The sequence below is a fragment of the Lissotriton helveticus genome, chromosome 2_1, assembly GCF_964261635.1.
Source record: "Lissotriton helveticus chromosome 2_1, aLisHel1.1, whole genome shotgun sequence".
Lineage (NCBI taxonomy): Eukaryota > Metazoa > Chordata > Amphibia > Caudata > Salamandridae > Lissotriton > Lissotriton helveticus.
Window position 1 is genome coordinate 610,553,087 of NC_136059.1, and position 15,674 is coordinate 610,568,760.

At 42.3% G+C, this 15,674-nt stretch overlaps 1 protein-coding gene across 2 annotated transcripts in view; it reads right to left on the reverse strand.

The window, feature by feature from the left end:
- ACOT12 (acyl-CoA thioesterase 12) overlaps positions 1-15,674 on the reverse strand; it is a 480,317-nt gene that overhangs the window by 240,257 nt on the left and 224,386 nt on the right. For both annotated transcript variants that reach the window (XM_078677332.1, XM_078677331.1), the window contains exon 5: positions 8,189-8,324. In XM_078677332.1, coding sequence (XP_078533458.1) covers positions 8,189-8,324 — 136 coding nt within the window. The remainder of the gene's footprint in view (positions 1-8,188; positions 8,325-15,674) is intronic.

Here is a 15,674-nt window from a genome sequence, read left to right on the forward strand (position 1 = left end):
GGGGGAGAATGAAAGGGGCTGCAAGGTGTTACAGGAAGCGCACAAGGATGCAATAAAATGGCATCCACAAAGAAGAAAAGGGAACAGAGGGAGACGGAAGTGGGACACGGGGGGTTGCCGTCGCCTCTAAGGGGGTTTGGGGGGGCAGGTGAAGGGGATGTTGCAGGGGGGAAAAAGAGAGTTCATATTCTAAGAAGTTATATGCTCAGTTAGAGGTACAGTTACGGTATGGGAGAAATTAGTAGCAGTAGCTTGCTTCATGCTGATGCACTTTTTTCTTGCACTGAAAGGCACCTTACGATTCGGATTGGGGGCTACATTATAAGTGTTGGTCGGAATAATGCTTAAATCCATGGCAGCTTGACTTTGTCTGATATTGGAAACTATTGCAAGGTTTAAGTTCTATGCTATTTGTACTTTATTTGCTGAATTTGCACAGTGGCCAGGTATAGGAGGTTATAATTTTTTCTTTTTTCTCTTTATTAGTGATGTTTTTATATACTTACTTGCCTCCAATTTTATGTCTCAGGGTTTGCATATGTTGCACTTTACTTGCACTTTAAATGCTGATTTTGTACAACTGTTTGCTGCTTTTTGGAGTGGTGGTTTGCGTATTTTGCACAAAAGGTTGCTGAAATTCTTACGACCTCTGAACTATATGCATGTATTTTGCACATATTCCCCGGGTCTCTTTTTCTTTTATTCCAGTGTTTTGTGTACTTCGTACATAGTTAGTTTTCTACTCGATATATGAATATTGAGAAATTAGCTGAAGTTTTTGTCTTTTAATACAAATGGTTTGAATAATGTTCGTAAAAAAAACGCTATGGAATGCTGGTTAAAAAGCCTCTGCCCGGATGTTATTTTTTTACAAGAAACCCATCACAGAGTCCAGGCTGAATCCGATAAAACTTTAAAGGGATGGGTGGGTTATAGAATTTCATCAGTAGCTGGGTTGGCGCAGAGGGGAGTAAGCATCATAGTAGGAAGGCATGTAGGCTTCTTTCCGGAAGGGTCACTTACAGACCATAGCGGTAAATGGGCATTCGTGTATGGTAAATTAAATCAGGTAAATATAATATTAGCCACAATATACGCACCAGTGATAGATGACCCATTCCCAATCCTGCAACTGAAACAAGCATTGACGGGTATACCTGGGCAAATAATATGGGGAGGGGATTTTAATTTTTTACAGAATCCTTTAATTGATTCATCTAAAAAAGACCGGCGCCCGATTAAACCCCAAGTTGCTATTACCTTACAAAGTTGCAAATCTGACCTTGATGTTATTGATTATTGGCAATCCCGCAATATATCTAAACGTGAATACTCTTGCCATTCCGTAAAATACAACTCAGCATCCAGGTTGGACTTCTTTCTAACATCATATGGGTTAGAAGTTCATAAATATGATCATCTACCGAATGCATTCTCAGACCATGCAGCACTTTATATGGGGTTAACTATAGGAAATCAAGAAGTAGAGACACCTAGAAGATGGTATTTTAATAAATTGAACCTTTCAGAGGCACAATGGTGTACAGACATCAAGGAGGAGATTGAGGAGTTTTTTACGCGGAATAGAGGGTCAGCTCCAATCAACGTGATTTGGAACGCATTTAAGGCCACTTTGAGGGGAATAATTACCTCCAAAGAAATACCGAAACAGAGGGCAAAAAGGAAGGAAAAAATTAATTTACAGACAAATCTTGTGCAGGCGAACCAAGAGCATTATAGAGTGAGATCTCCAGTCTCGGGGCAAAAGGTAGTAGAAGCAAAGAGAAAATGAAGGAATTCTACTATGATTTAAACAAATTGCAGGTCGTACAAAATTCATCGGCCCGACTTTTATGTAACATCCCGAGGAGATCTTCGGCCACCCAGGCTCTGCGCGATTTACACTGGCTTAAGGTCCCGAGCCGTATTAAATTTAAAGCCCTGTGCTATCTTTTTAAGATTAAGCAGGGCTCGGCCCCACAGTATCTTCAGAGTCTAGTTCAATCTTACAGGCCTAGCCGTACATTAAGATCTTCGGCTAACTGTGATTTTATAATTCTAAGATTTAAACTTGTGAAGATGGGGGGTAGATCCTTCTCCCATTTAGGCCCCAAATCCTGGAATGCGCTACCTATTGCCCTGAAATCAGAGACCAATATATTTTGTTTTCAATAGATTTTCTGCCGCTTCAGCTGTCAATAGTACTGTTGTTGTGTCTACTTTTTCTGCTCCAGTCTATCCCTTGCGCCGGGAAACCCACTGCGGGTAGCTGTTGCGCATTATAAGTTTAAATAAATAAATAAATAAATAAATAAATAATGATTTAGGTGACACAAATAGTAATCTCTATTCCCAGAAGCTCTACGAAGAGAGTGAATACACAGGTAAACTCTTGGCGTGGCAAGCTAAAGAAAATCAAGTTCGCAATAGAATAGAGCACCTCTTGGACCCCGTTAACAAAGTGCAGGTGAAGATTACAGCTTCTATAGGTGAGATGTTTTTAAAACATTATGAGGGAGTTTACCAAACTAGCGCAGGGGTAGCAATAGAAACTATTCGGGAATTTTTAGGGGCACTTCAAATTCCCAAACTAGGTAACGAGGATAAAAAATTGTTGGCTGAGGAGTTCACAAAGGCAGAACTAAATGAGGTAATTAGCTCCCTTCCCAGTGGCAAGGCTACTGGTGAGGATGGGCTTCCTGCGGAATTTAAAACAAAATTTGATGGTATTCTCCATAAAGAGTTCTTGCTACTAGCGAATTACTTATTACAAGGAGGGCCTCCTCCGGACTCTCTCCGCACTGCAGTGGTCGTTAGTATTTAAAAGAAAGGAAAGGATAAGGAAAACACGAATTCATACAGGCCTATAAGTCTTTTAAATACAGACTATAAAATCTTTATGAAACTTCTTGCGAACCGGCTGAATAAAATAGTAGGGTCTCTTATAGGTCCAGATCAGTGCGGTTTTATAGCAGACAGGCACCTCCACACTAACACAAAATTCTTTTTGGAGGCATTGGACTATAAGAAGATTAATACAGTGGAAGCACAGATCTTGCTTTTAGATGCCGAAAAGGCTTTTGACCTGGTGTCATGGGACTGTCTTTTTGCGATTCTGCACAGCTTTGATTTCCCGACCAATTTTATTTCCCTCCTGAAACAACTTTACGAGAACTCTAGGGCACAGATTATTATTAATAACATAAATGTTGGGACATGTCAAATTAACAGAGGCACGCGTCAAGGTTGCCCCCTATGGCAAATTATATTTGCCTTATTTATTGAACCTTTAGCGATTGTAATTAGGGGGAAAATGACTGACACAGTACCTGTAGTTGGAATGACAAATATAAAACTATATGCCGATGACATTGCCCTTTTTTTAAATTTAAAGCCCACAAGTCAAGTAGAAATTTTAAAAATCTTTTCTGACTTCCAAAAGCTAGGAGGTTATAGAATAAATGTTAATAAAATGGAAATCATTTTTGCTAACTGCACGGTAGACACTTTATCACCGGAATAAAGTGTCCCACCCGAAGAGATATTTGGGAAAACTCATCTCTGAAAATTTGGAAGATCTATATCCCTTAAATTACATACCCCTGTTAAAAAGGGTTGGTTCGCAATTAGATCGCTGGAACCAACTACCGTTATCAATAATGGGACGTGTTGCCCTAATTCGTATGTCTATCCTACCACTTTTTAATTTCCTTTTTAGTGCAGCCCCTTGCGCAATTCAGGTCTCATTTTTTAAAAAAAGTGGATGCCATGTTCTCCTCTTTTCTATGGGCAAATAAAATTCCGAGATTAGCACTTAGCACTTTGTCCCTCCCAAATATTAGAGAATATTATTATGCTACTTTTGCACATCACAGGTTTAGTTTTTTTTTTTTAGATGATCATGAAGCAGACAATTTTTTTATGAGGAAGATGTTGTTGGAATCTAAAATTTATGATCCAGTAAGAATCACGAAATACCCAAAGAAGGTACGCTATAAGTCTTTACAGTGGTTATTTAAGCAGATAACCCAGCTCCTGAAATATTATGATATTTTTAGAACAAGTAGTTCGACTAGTTTATTTAATTTAAATATAGGGGAGAGGGGTTGTCTGGATAAAAATATTGTGAGACTTTGGAAGGAAAACGGCTTTGAGAAAATGGAGGACTTTCTTTTAGGGAATAGATGGAAATCTTGGGAGCAAATCACTGGGGAGATCCACCACTTGAACACAATCTTGAAATGGTCCTTTATCGCTCTTCATGCTGAGTTCAGAGAGCTAGACATATGTAACTTATTTCACAAAATTGACATAACGGAAGCGCTGAATAGCGAAGGAAAATTAGTGTCTGGATAAAAAATCTCAAGGATGATAACTCAATTGTATTGTATAATAAGGTTAGAGACAGGTGGAAAAAGAGGGAAGACATTGAAATTAATAAATCAACGTGGGATAAAGTCAATAAATTTAACAAATCCATCTTTCGAGGCGCCAACTTTAAGCGAATGCAATTCTATAGCAAATGGTTAATTTATGGAACGCCCTCGTTTCTTCATAGTATGTATCCCCAAGTTGAGGATAAGTGTTTCCGTTGTGAAGAAAAGGGTACTTGGAAACACATAGTCTGGGAGTGTTCCAAAATACAGGAGTTCTGGAAGGAGATAGGAAAATACCTCAGTAATATGATCAAAGTCAATATCACATTTGATGAATTAACTTCAGTCCTTGGTTGCTCCCCGAGCCCCACTCCCCATGAGGAGTCCTTGTTCATCGCATCATTGGTAGCAAAATCGCTTATTTTGCAGTGTTGGAAATCGGAGCAAGTACCAACCCTACATACATGGAAGGTAAAATTATCCAGGATTCAGGGAAGGGAAAGAAAGTATGCATTGAGATCAGGGGCCCTTAGGAAATATGATAAATACTAGAGTGTGTTCGAATGTTAGACTTTTTATCCTGGACATTGATTTTAACCTCTTTCTTAGTCTGTTTTATTGTCAAGATATTGCACTATGCACATTGCACTTTATGAGTATTTTTAAACTCTCTGAATTTGAATATGACTCTGTATTTAAATGAAGTCACTGTCAGTTTGCTCACTTGTTTTTTATACATATTGTACTTTGCACTTTATTAATTTTGCTGCTGAAAAAGAGAAAAGGGAAAAAAATGCCATGTAATGTTTATCCATTGTCAACGAACTCTCAATAAAAAAAATTAAAAAAAAAAGATTACTTATATAGTGTATATTTTCACCCAACAATCTCTTTTTGCAAATAGGGTAATTAAAAAAAGAAAATGAATGACTGTTAACTGCAAAGTACACAAAACACATAATAACTCACTCTAACACTATTAGGCTGGGCAACCAGGTCAGGACCATGGGGTCAGATAAAAAAAATTACAGGCTCAAGGAATAGCCCTTCGCTTAGCACGTGGAGCTAAACTGCACTGATCTTCTGATGCGTGCACTGACTAGAAGATGAATAAATGGATAGTCACCGGGGACCTCAGCATGAGCCCAAATGGACCAAGAGCTCCATGCTTAGGTTGTTTCCAGGACAGCGAGGTTCCCTTCTCCCCAGCAAACGACGCCATAGGCGGTCTACAGATGATCCAACTCCCCACTGCTCTCCGTAGTGCCTGGGAGCTCACAGCTTTTCATGATTAACAGAAATATCCATCAGGCACTACAGGAGACACAATGCAATAGTACCAAAAATATTGGCACACCTAAGTAAAGGTAAGCTGTGTGCCTGAGCCTACACGTGATGGGTCATAATTCATAAAAGCAAGGTCTGGGGACATTTATGGCACAGATTAAACTAACATCTACAGGACATCTACCATGTGGCAGCATTTTATGCAATCGAAAACTTAACCAAGCTTTGGTAAATGTAATCTTCCAGGGTAGTGTCGAGGATGGGCCATTTTGAACAGAGTAATTTAAACAAAGGCAGTTTGTCGGGTTCTGCCTGCACGTCAGTGCACTCATCACCTCATTGAACGGGGATGCAGCAAACCGAAAGAGGTGTGGTTTAAACTGTACCACACGCACTGGTAAGAAATTCCTTGAGAATTTTGGCAAAGCCCACAAAATAAACATTCAACATATTTCTAAAAACTTTTCACACTAGAATTGAGAAACTAGCTTTAGCAGGTAAACATGGTGGGGAGGGGCAGTAACTGTGCAATAAGGGTGTTAAAGTTCCCGAAACACACTAATATTTCAGGTAACCGGCTTTCTCAGTTTGGCAATATCTTTTCCATGTGAGAAAAAAAGAATGAAAAGTTGCATATTTACCATTTACTGTAAACATGGGAATTGTTAGTCTATGGACAGTCTAGAGGATTACAGCCAAGAGAAATAGGAGCATGTCTAGAAATAAATGATTTGGGTATATTTCCGAGCATAAGCCTCGGTATTTTAAGAATTCCAAACAATGCATAAATCTACCCTTACATCTGCAAAATGCATTTGCAGGCCACCACAGGCTAGGCAAGAGAGCAGGCTCAGGAGGAGCAGGGGCCTGTACATTTATTTGACACACAGAGATCAGCACTCTTTCTCGAACTATTAGCAACAATGCCCCTGCACTGACACAAAAACAATATAGTAACAATTTCCGTATATGATTGTAACATAAGAAAATGACATATAGTGCATCAATCTAAACAGTTCGTGCAGATACGTGATTCAATAACAGTTCGTCTATTGTGACGGGTAAGTCAGTCAAAAGTCTGCAGTGGGGGTGTCCATTTTCTGTTTAATGTTCCAATTCAACAAAAGCCAACACGTGTTTCATCGCACGGAACAAATGCGAATCTTCAGGGCTGGAGAGAGGCTTTGTGGGTCGGAGATGTCGGTAAGAAGTGGACACAAAAACGAGCGCAAAGGGACCGGTCAGGGTTAGATCCGGCCAAGCAATTATATAAACCAAAATGGCTGCAAAGTAAGGGAGGTGACTACCACAGGTGGCGGCAAGAAACCTCATATGCCGTTTAATAGGACTGCAACTAGGACTGCAAGCATCGATGTGTGGATAAACACATCTTCGTTTGCTGCAAGTGAGGTGGAAACCGGGAGGAGCGAGGTTGGTGTGGTTGAAGGGCGGGTGCGCACTTGAACCACAAAGTGCCTAGTCCTGACGGACGTGTATCTCCCTCTGCGGGTTTCCCGGCGCCGTGTTTCGTTGACGGACCGTCAACGAAACACGGCGCCGGGAAACCCGCAGAGGGAGATACACGTCCGTCAGGACTAGGCACTTTGTGGTTCAAGTGCGCACCCGCCCTTCAACCACACCAACCTCGCTCCTCCCGGTTTCCACCTCACTTGCAGCAAACGAAGATGTGTTTATCCACACATCGATGCTTGCAGTCCTAGTTGCAGTCCTATTAAACGGCATATGAGGTTTCTTGCCGCCACCTGTGGTAGTCACCTCCCTTACTTTGCAGCCATTTTGGTTTATATAATTGCTTGGCCGGATCTAACCCTGACCGGTCCCTTTGCGCTCGTTTTTGTGTCCACTTCTTACCGACATCTCCGACCCACAAAGCCTCTCTCCAGCCCTGAAGATTCGCATTTGTTCCGTGCGATGAAACACGTGTTGGCTTTTGTTGAATTGGAACATTAAACAGAAAATGGACACCCCCACTGCAGACTTTTGACTGACTTACCCGTCACAATAGACGAACTGTTATTGAATCACGTATCTGCACGAACTGTTTAGATTGATGCACTATATGTCATTTTCTTATGTTACAATCATATACGGAAATTGTTACTATATTGTTTTTGTGTCAGTGCAGGGGCATTGTTGCTAATATGTATTGCTGACCAGTTTCTGGTCATCCTGAGTGGTTGTGAGGTATTACCACTCGCCCTATTGCCTACACCCTGTTTTACAAGTGCATGTCATTACTTAGCGGTTCACAAGTGTTGCGCCCTGAATATCTGGTATTTCTAAAAAGACCTCAGTAGGCGATTACACTCTTTCTCGAACTCTCCACCTCAGCACCCTCTCCTCTACCTGTCTCAGACTCCCAGTCTCTTGGCAAGAGCACAGATGCTTCTGGAAACTGAGGAATAGCCAGAACAGTGGGGGGTAAGCAGATATCCAGGTTCATAGGTTAGTTATAAAATCAATCTTTGTTCCCAATTGCAGGGAACTATTTCGGCTCTACTCACCTTTGGGCATGTCAATGTCTTCCAGTAAGTTCTTGAAGGCATCTTCGTGATCCAGTCGGATTCGCCTACGTTCTGCCGCAAGGTTGTATTCTAGATAATCCTGCGCCGATTGAAGTTGGACTGGTTTTAACTTGACCTAAAAAAACACCAAACCACAATTTAGCTGAAAATACCCGTTGCCCTGTTATATCATCTGTGTATTGGAAAAGTAATGAAAGCACTGTTATAAAGAACTTGAAAATTGCAAGCAAAATATTCATGAATATCTATCAATGTATGGAAGCTTCTAATTCCGGTAACCACTGCTAAATAAATTATAAAGGAAATAATTGTATTTATTTACTTGGAGTTTTATATAGCACGAACAAGACCCTATGCGGGTGACAGAGCACTTTATAGTAGTATACAAAGAAAGGGATACAACATAAGGAAATAGAACATAAAGTAAATAAGCAATATATAGATAGATACACATGGATAACAAACGTCCAGGCCTAGAGCATAACATGGCGAAAAAGAGTTATTGGGTGAGTAGGAGGGAGGAATTGATATGCGGGAGATGGGGCGATTTCTCAGTATGAGTGGAGCTTGTTGGATAGAAAGAGTTTTACTTCCTTCTTGAAAATGGATGTGGAAGGGTTGCATCTGATTTCGGTAGGGAGAGAGATCCAAATTTTAGGAGCAATTCCAGAGAAGGATCGGTGATAGGTTTTCTTTTTATTTTTTTATTTTGGAGGTTTAAAAAGTAAGGAGCTAGGGCTTCTGGTTGGTCTGTTACTACCCGATGGGTTCAATTCTGGACCAGGTAGAAGGGCGTATTGTGGTGTAATGCTTTGTGGGTCATACAGGCAATTTTGCGCTCAATCCTGGCCTCCTAGGGTTGTTTAACCCGTTATGAGCCTAGCTGCAGCATTTACTTTATTTATGTAAATGTAAATGTAGTTGAGCTTATATAGCGCACAGCTACCCGCAGTGGGTTTTCCTGGCGCTTGCTTAGGGAACCCGTCCTGGTATTCCCCTGTGAGATAGCAGGGTATCCACAAGGTGAAAGTCAGGCATCCCGCCGCGAGGGGCCGTTGTGGAGATTAAGTAAGCTATTGCCCAGAGTCGCAGAGTGTGAACCCGTGAGTCGAGGAGGCACCGGGGCGAGAATTATCGAGTCCGTGGAATTTTTAGTCCAAGACCCGCCAAGGCGGGGAATTGAACCCTGGTCCAGGACCGATCTCAGCTTCCGGGTCTGCTGCCTCTAACCCCTGAGCCACACTTCTCCACAACGTGTAATGCACACAGCTAACTCGAGGGGTTTCCTGGTGTAGGACCGACATGGGTAGGATGTCCCAGAGTGTTAACTTAAAAAAGTCAGATCGTCAGGCTTTTGCGATAAGTAAGTAAAGAATTGCAGTTTCTAAGAGCAACAGGCAGAAAATTCCCCAGTTTTGGACCTAGGTAAGCAAAGGAGAGACCCTTAATACAGGTTAGACGAAACCTTGGTACAGTAAACAGAGCTTGATTCGAGGATCTCATAGACCTAATAAGCAGGAAAGGAACTAACAGTTCCTGGATATAGCATTTGCCCTAATCCCTGTTGGCCGTAAACATATAACACAGTGCTTCAAACTCAATACGCTTAGAAACCTTAAGCTAATGCAGTTCCTGAAGCAAGTGAGAAACTAAATCCGATTTCGGTAAATGGAAGAGTATCCTTGCAGCTGCATTTTGAACAATATGCAAACGATAGATGGAGGTCTTATCAGCATCCAGGTATGGCACATGCCATAATCAAATCTGGATATGACTAGGGCTTGAATTATAGTCCTTTAAACCGCTAAGGGAATTAACCAAATAATCTTTTTCAACCATTTAAGCACTGCAAAACAGGTCACAGTTACTTTAGTCACCTGTAGTTTCATAGGAAGATTTTTATCAGTAGGAAAACTCAGATTTATCATTTTAGTGGACAGGGTGGGCATAATCCATAAGGATTCTGGCCAGTGTCTTGTGCCCCTGAGAGAAGCATTGTTCACCAGAACCATGACTTCAGTCTTGTCACCATTAAGCTTGAGTGAATTTTTATTCATACATGAGGAGATTTTCACCCAGCCCAGGTTCAACAAAGACGGTTAATGGTTCTGTGCCAATGATAAAGAAAAGATGATCTATGCATCATCTGCATATGAACGATTTAGTGTAGCCTCAGAGTTGCAAGTGAGGTTCTCGGGAGGCCCAGCAGGGTAGTGCTAGCATAATCCAATTTCGATAGCATTAGTGCATTTACAGCAGTTGTGAGGTCTGCCACGGGGATGAAAGGTTTAAGTTTCCTAAGAATATGCAACTAATGGTTAACTTCTCTACTGATGGTGTTTTCGCATGGGAAGGTCTTTGTCCAGTGTTATACCTAGGGTTTTGGCTGAGTCAATGATGTGTGGGGTGCAGTTCAGGGCATTAAGAAAAGGGAGCCATTCTTTGACGTTAGGGGTGGGGGTGGGCTGTGCGATCAGTACGAATTCAGCCTTCAAGGCATTGAGTTTGAAGTGGTTGAGAGTCAGCCACTGTGCGTCTTTGTCAGGGTGTTGTTGAGGGTGTGGGTGTCATCAAGGGATGTAATTTTCATGTAGAGTTGGGCGTCATTGGCAGACATGTGGTGGGAGATGTTGGAGAATTTGAGGAGTTCAGTTAGGGGCTCAATTTACAGGTTAAACAGTGTTGGGAGAGAAAAAACCTTTGGGAAATCCCAGTGACAATGGGGAAGGATCAGAAAAGAGTGTGATTGATTAGAAGGTGCTAGGATCTGCTGTGAAGAAAGGAGGAGAACCAGTTCTATACGGTTCCGGAGAGGCCCATCCTGTGTTCTATAAGTTTTAAAAGGGTAGCATGGTTGATGGTATCAAAGGCCACTGACCGGTCCAAAAGGATTACGAAGCAAGATTTGTTCTGGTGAAGAGAGCGTAGGGCATCGTAGACAATGTGGGCCATGGCCGCTTCAGTGCTGTGATCCAAACTGATGTCAGATTGACAATGGCCAAGTAGCTGGAATTGCTCGCTGTGATTGTGAAGCTGCGAGTGCACATTTTTATTCTAAGAGTATGGCTAACTCAGGGATGTTTGAGATGAAGGGGGAATTTTTGGGGTTGGATTGGTTGGAGTTTGGTTTCTTTAGGATAGGGGTGACCTGGCCAATTTTAAGGCAGTCAGGGATGGAGCCTTGGGAGAGTGAAGCATTGATAATCTTAGTCCATAGAGGGAGTACAAGGTGGATGGTTACCTTCAGGAGTTTGGAAAGGAGGGGTTCGTAGAAGTGGTTGGAAAATTTCAAGGAGGACAAAAGATTAAGGATGCAGAGGGTTTTGAAGCTTGACAAAGTGGCATTATTTTTGGGTGGAATGTTTCAGCAAGATTGAGGATCAAGTGGTGAGTGGGCTGCGGGGGGTCCATAAGGGAGAAGTTTGATAGCGATCTAGATCTCATGAGCGATTTGCATGGTTTTCTCAGTAAAAAAGGAGGCAAAGGTTTTGCAGGTGGGTAGTAATTTCTTGTCTGTGAAGGGGGGATCAGTTTTGCGGGACGTTGGTTTTTGATAATTTCAAACTGTTTTTTGGGTCAGTTTGTAGAGTTTAGTTGATTTTGGAAGAAGACTGCTTTGGAGTTCCTAATGTGCCTATTGTAGTGCTGCGTCTTTGATGCAATAGTTGGAGGCTGGCCTGGGATGGGAAGTGTACCCATGATTTTTCTAGCAGTCTGAGGAGACAACGTTCTTCATTAAGGTAATGGTTAAACCAGGGTTTGGATCTTTTTGAGGGGATTATTTTTAGTTGTTTGGGGGCAAGGGAGTCCATGATTTTTGACAAGGAATTGAAGTTGTGATCAGTAAGATCCTGGGCATCGTTCATGGAGGAGGGCGGGAGTAGAATGTTGCTACAAATAGCCAATGAGGTGCTTGTGTTAATGTTACAGGTGTCACGGACCCAATGTTTGGTTTTCATTGGTTGTCCCTAAAAGGTAATTGGCTTTTGGTTTAGGGAGAAAGCGATGCAGTTGTGATCAGTCGCAAAGTAGAACAGAGTCAATATGTCAGGTGTTTTGTATGTTCATTGAATTATCTATGTAGGTATTAACTGGATTTTAGGGTGCATGCATACTCTTGTTGCAATATTTCCCAAAATTCTAAGAGGCAATACCTGGCCTGAAATATTATGGGTAGATATTGAGCACAAAAAGTAATTCACACATGTTCAAATCCAAACATAGCATGTATCAGACTTTGTAATACATGTATATTTTCTCAAAAGGAAATATGAATTTCCTTTTACATAATTTTTCATATATGACACACAAATATGTACAACAAGCTTATTATATCATTTAATAATAAATTAAAATAGCCAGCAAACAGGTTATATGCTAGCCTGTGTTCCGAGTTGTAAGAACTGCACTTAAAGATTTACAACATACACATTGTACAGGATTGTTTAGTGTTCATCCTTTTACATATGGCTAAAGAAAACCTTATCACTCTCTCACAGCTAATTGAGCCACAAGAACCTCACAGAGGCTCTGCTGCTGAATGAAGCAGATCAGTTATTGGTCACTGCACTCTGGCTATCTGAAGGGATTGAATATCGCACTAGGTATGTGCAACAACAACAAAAAAGCCCATCTGCCTTAGGGGATCATATTAGGTTCTTGAAAAGGACCTGCAATCAATACCCCAGGTATTTTGGGGTTTGACCATGTGCCTGACCGGAACATGCCAATGCTCATTTAAAGTAACATTTTAGTACTTGGAAGATGCCCATGTACAATTGCATTTTAGTGTATGTAAAGCAGTCCTTCTCCAGAACTATAATTTAAATATTTTTATAGGACTTTGTGAATTGGCACCAAGACATCTAAAATTGGGACAAAATGGAGAATTTAGGGAAAAATTAATATTCTATTAGTACAAATAGAAAGGACTATGTCTTCTATGCACTTTTAACAGGGAGTTGGACATTTCAGGGCTGACTCTTAAATGCAAGTAAGAGTACATAAAAGAGTACTCCTGTTGTACTCCTTCCCATGCACATAAATGCTTTTGTGAATCAACCCATTTTCTTTTAAACTGTACAGAGATAAGTTGTTGGCATGAGCCGTGAGCCAATGTGCTTAGCCTTTGATTCTCTTCATGGAAAGATCCATAGCTCTGCGACCTCCAAAACCTTGCACTGAGATTCTGTTTGCAGGCCGAGTGTGTGTAGGTGCAGTGAGTGTGTGTGTGTGTGACACAAATGGTAGTAGCAATGTCTGTGTGCTAGAAATGTGAGCACTGGGACCGACAGGGTGCATTTTGAATGACCCCAAGTTTAACAAGACAGAAGGTGGACAGTGGCTATAGCTTTCCTGCACAGTGGAAGTGTATTGGCTGCATTCCTGTGGCTAGAGGAATGGAATCCAAGACTCTGAAGTGATGGAGGATGGGAACAGTACTTCCCTTAGAAATTCAATGAAGGTCTTGTTAGCAAAGTGTTGTGACCTCTTGCTCTCTTATGCATTTTCTCCATAATATTAATACTCCCTACTGCTCTGCCAGTGAGTGAGGTCATTGTATGGTTGGAATGTTGAAAGTGTTTGTGCTTGGATGAGTGGACAGTTAGAGTGAGAAAGGCTCACCAGCAGGATGCTGCTCCTGGTGTGGTTTTATCTGAAACCTACAACTAAGCTAATGAGCCTACTTCTTTTACAACCTACGAGTATCTATCCTTGATTGGAAGACAAAGCACAGCAGATCAGTTCTTTTTGAGCACTACATTTAGTTGATAGTAGGAGTGAGGGGTAGGGCTATAGATTCTGTCATTTAAGGTGAGGAAATTTCTAAGCTGGGTTTGTCCCAGATTAAGGTTTCAAGAAGGTTGAGACCAGTCAGGTGAAGATCAAACACTTCATTTTGTCCTTGTTCCGGATACACCGCTTGAAGCCAGCATCATTGGTACCTCTGAGTCATTACCTTGCACAAAGGCTGTGTCTGATGAGCAGCCAGAACAATCACATTTGGAAGAGAAGCAACCCAATTCAATTCTAAAACCTTAGACAGTGGATCCACATCCCCTGTCTGCAAATTTTGGTAAGAGTGGAATCCAAACCACCCCACTTGGTCCCATTTCCAATTTCTTCATGACCAAGGAAGGGAAGATTTGAAGGACTGCTTTGTGACCAGGGCTGGCATCTACAGGATAGCATGTCTTCCAAGGTGAGTGGACATCACCTGAAGTCTGCACTTTTTGCTGGTGGACCGAAGAGTCTGCCTGAAAACTAGAAGCCAGCATGACTTCTGAGAGGGAATGATTCATCTATCTCTGCAGAAGGAAGGCCTACCTAGAGTAAGAAGCCAGTATGTTTCTGGTATGCGGAAAATCGAGAGAGCAAGCGAAACCAGCAGTGACCCGGATGTGGCATCGGTCTCCCCTAAACATTTCTGGTCAAGAAATGCATCAGGCCTTCTACAGAAATAAAGTATCGAGAGTGATGGAAATTCCACTATGGCTGGATGACTGGTGCTGTCACTGCTGACAACGAAGCTCTAGGAATCTGTCAATGCAAGGTGAACCTCCTGATCGGTGCAGAGGCAGCAAATGTCAAAATCATCCATGAGGTTGAGATTGGACTAGAGGCCACACCTGCAGTACCAAAGAGCTACCAGTGGCGGCCGGAAAGTTTTGGGGGAGGGGGGGCGGACAGGACACACACACACTCACATACACATAACACTCACAACAGGCGCACACACAAACACATTCATTCACAACACTCTTTCCCAAACATTCATACATGCAAGTACGCACCAAACAATGTAAAAAGAAAATAAATCACACTTACCTTCAGCCAGCTCTGCTCTGCCTCGGAGGTTCCAGGAGGCTTGGGACTGCTGCCTTTCCTCATTGGCTGACCTAAGGTCACCCAATGAGGGAAGGTAGCAGTCCTATCGTCATCACAGAGTGGGAGACTACTGACCCCACCCCACTCTCTGGTGAAGTGTCACTGATTGACACTCGACCGTGGGCACTTCAGGGCTTAAAGCTGAAGCGCCCAGGTGCGAGGCAATCAGTGACGCTATCCCTTGTCACTGAGGGGAGGGCCTCAGCAACCTTTGCTAAGCTTAGAAAGTCACGCCCAACGGAGCTGTGACTTTCTCAGCCCAACAAAGTTCAGTTCAGGCAGCCAGGAGCCAGCGCTAAATGCGCATGTGTCTCTCCTGGCTGCTTAAACTGAAAGTGAATAGTGTCTGTCAGGCTGACTTTTGTTCAGCCTGACAGACACTGTTCCTATGGGGAAAAGGGGGGGCGGGGCCCTTCAGCCAAATGGACCAGCCGCGCCTGAGAGCTACTGAGGGAGTCGTCACACTGACACCCTAAAGTCTACAGGTTTCAAATGAGGCAGCTGCCACAGTCCTGGCTGCTCAGGAGCTGCTGCTGCAGAAGTAAGGCTGCTGAACCCAGCTGTCCTCCATCTGCCA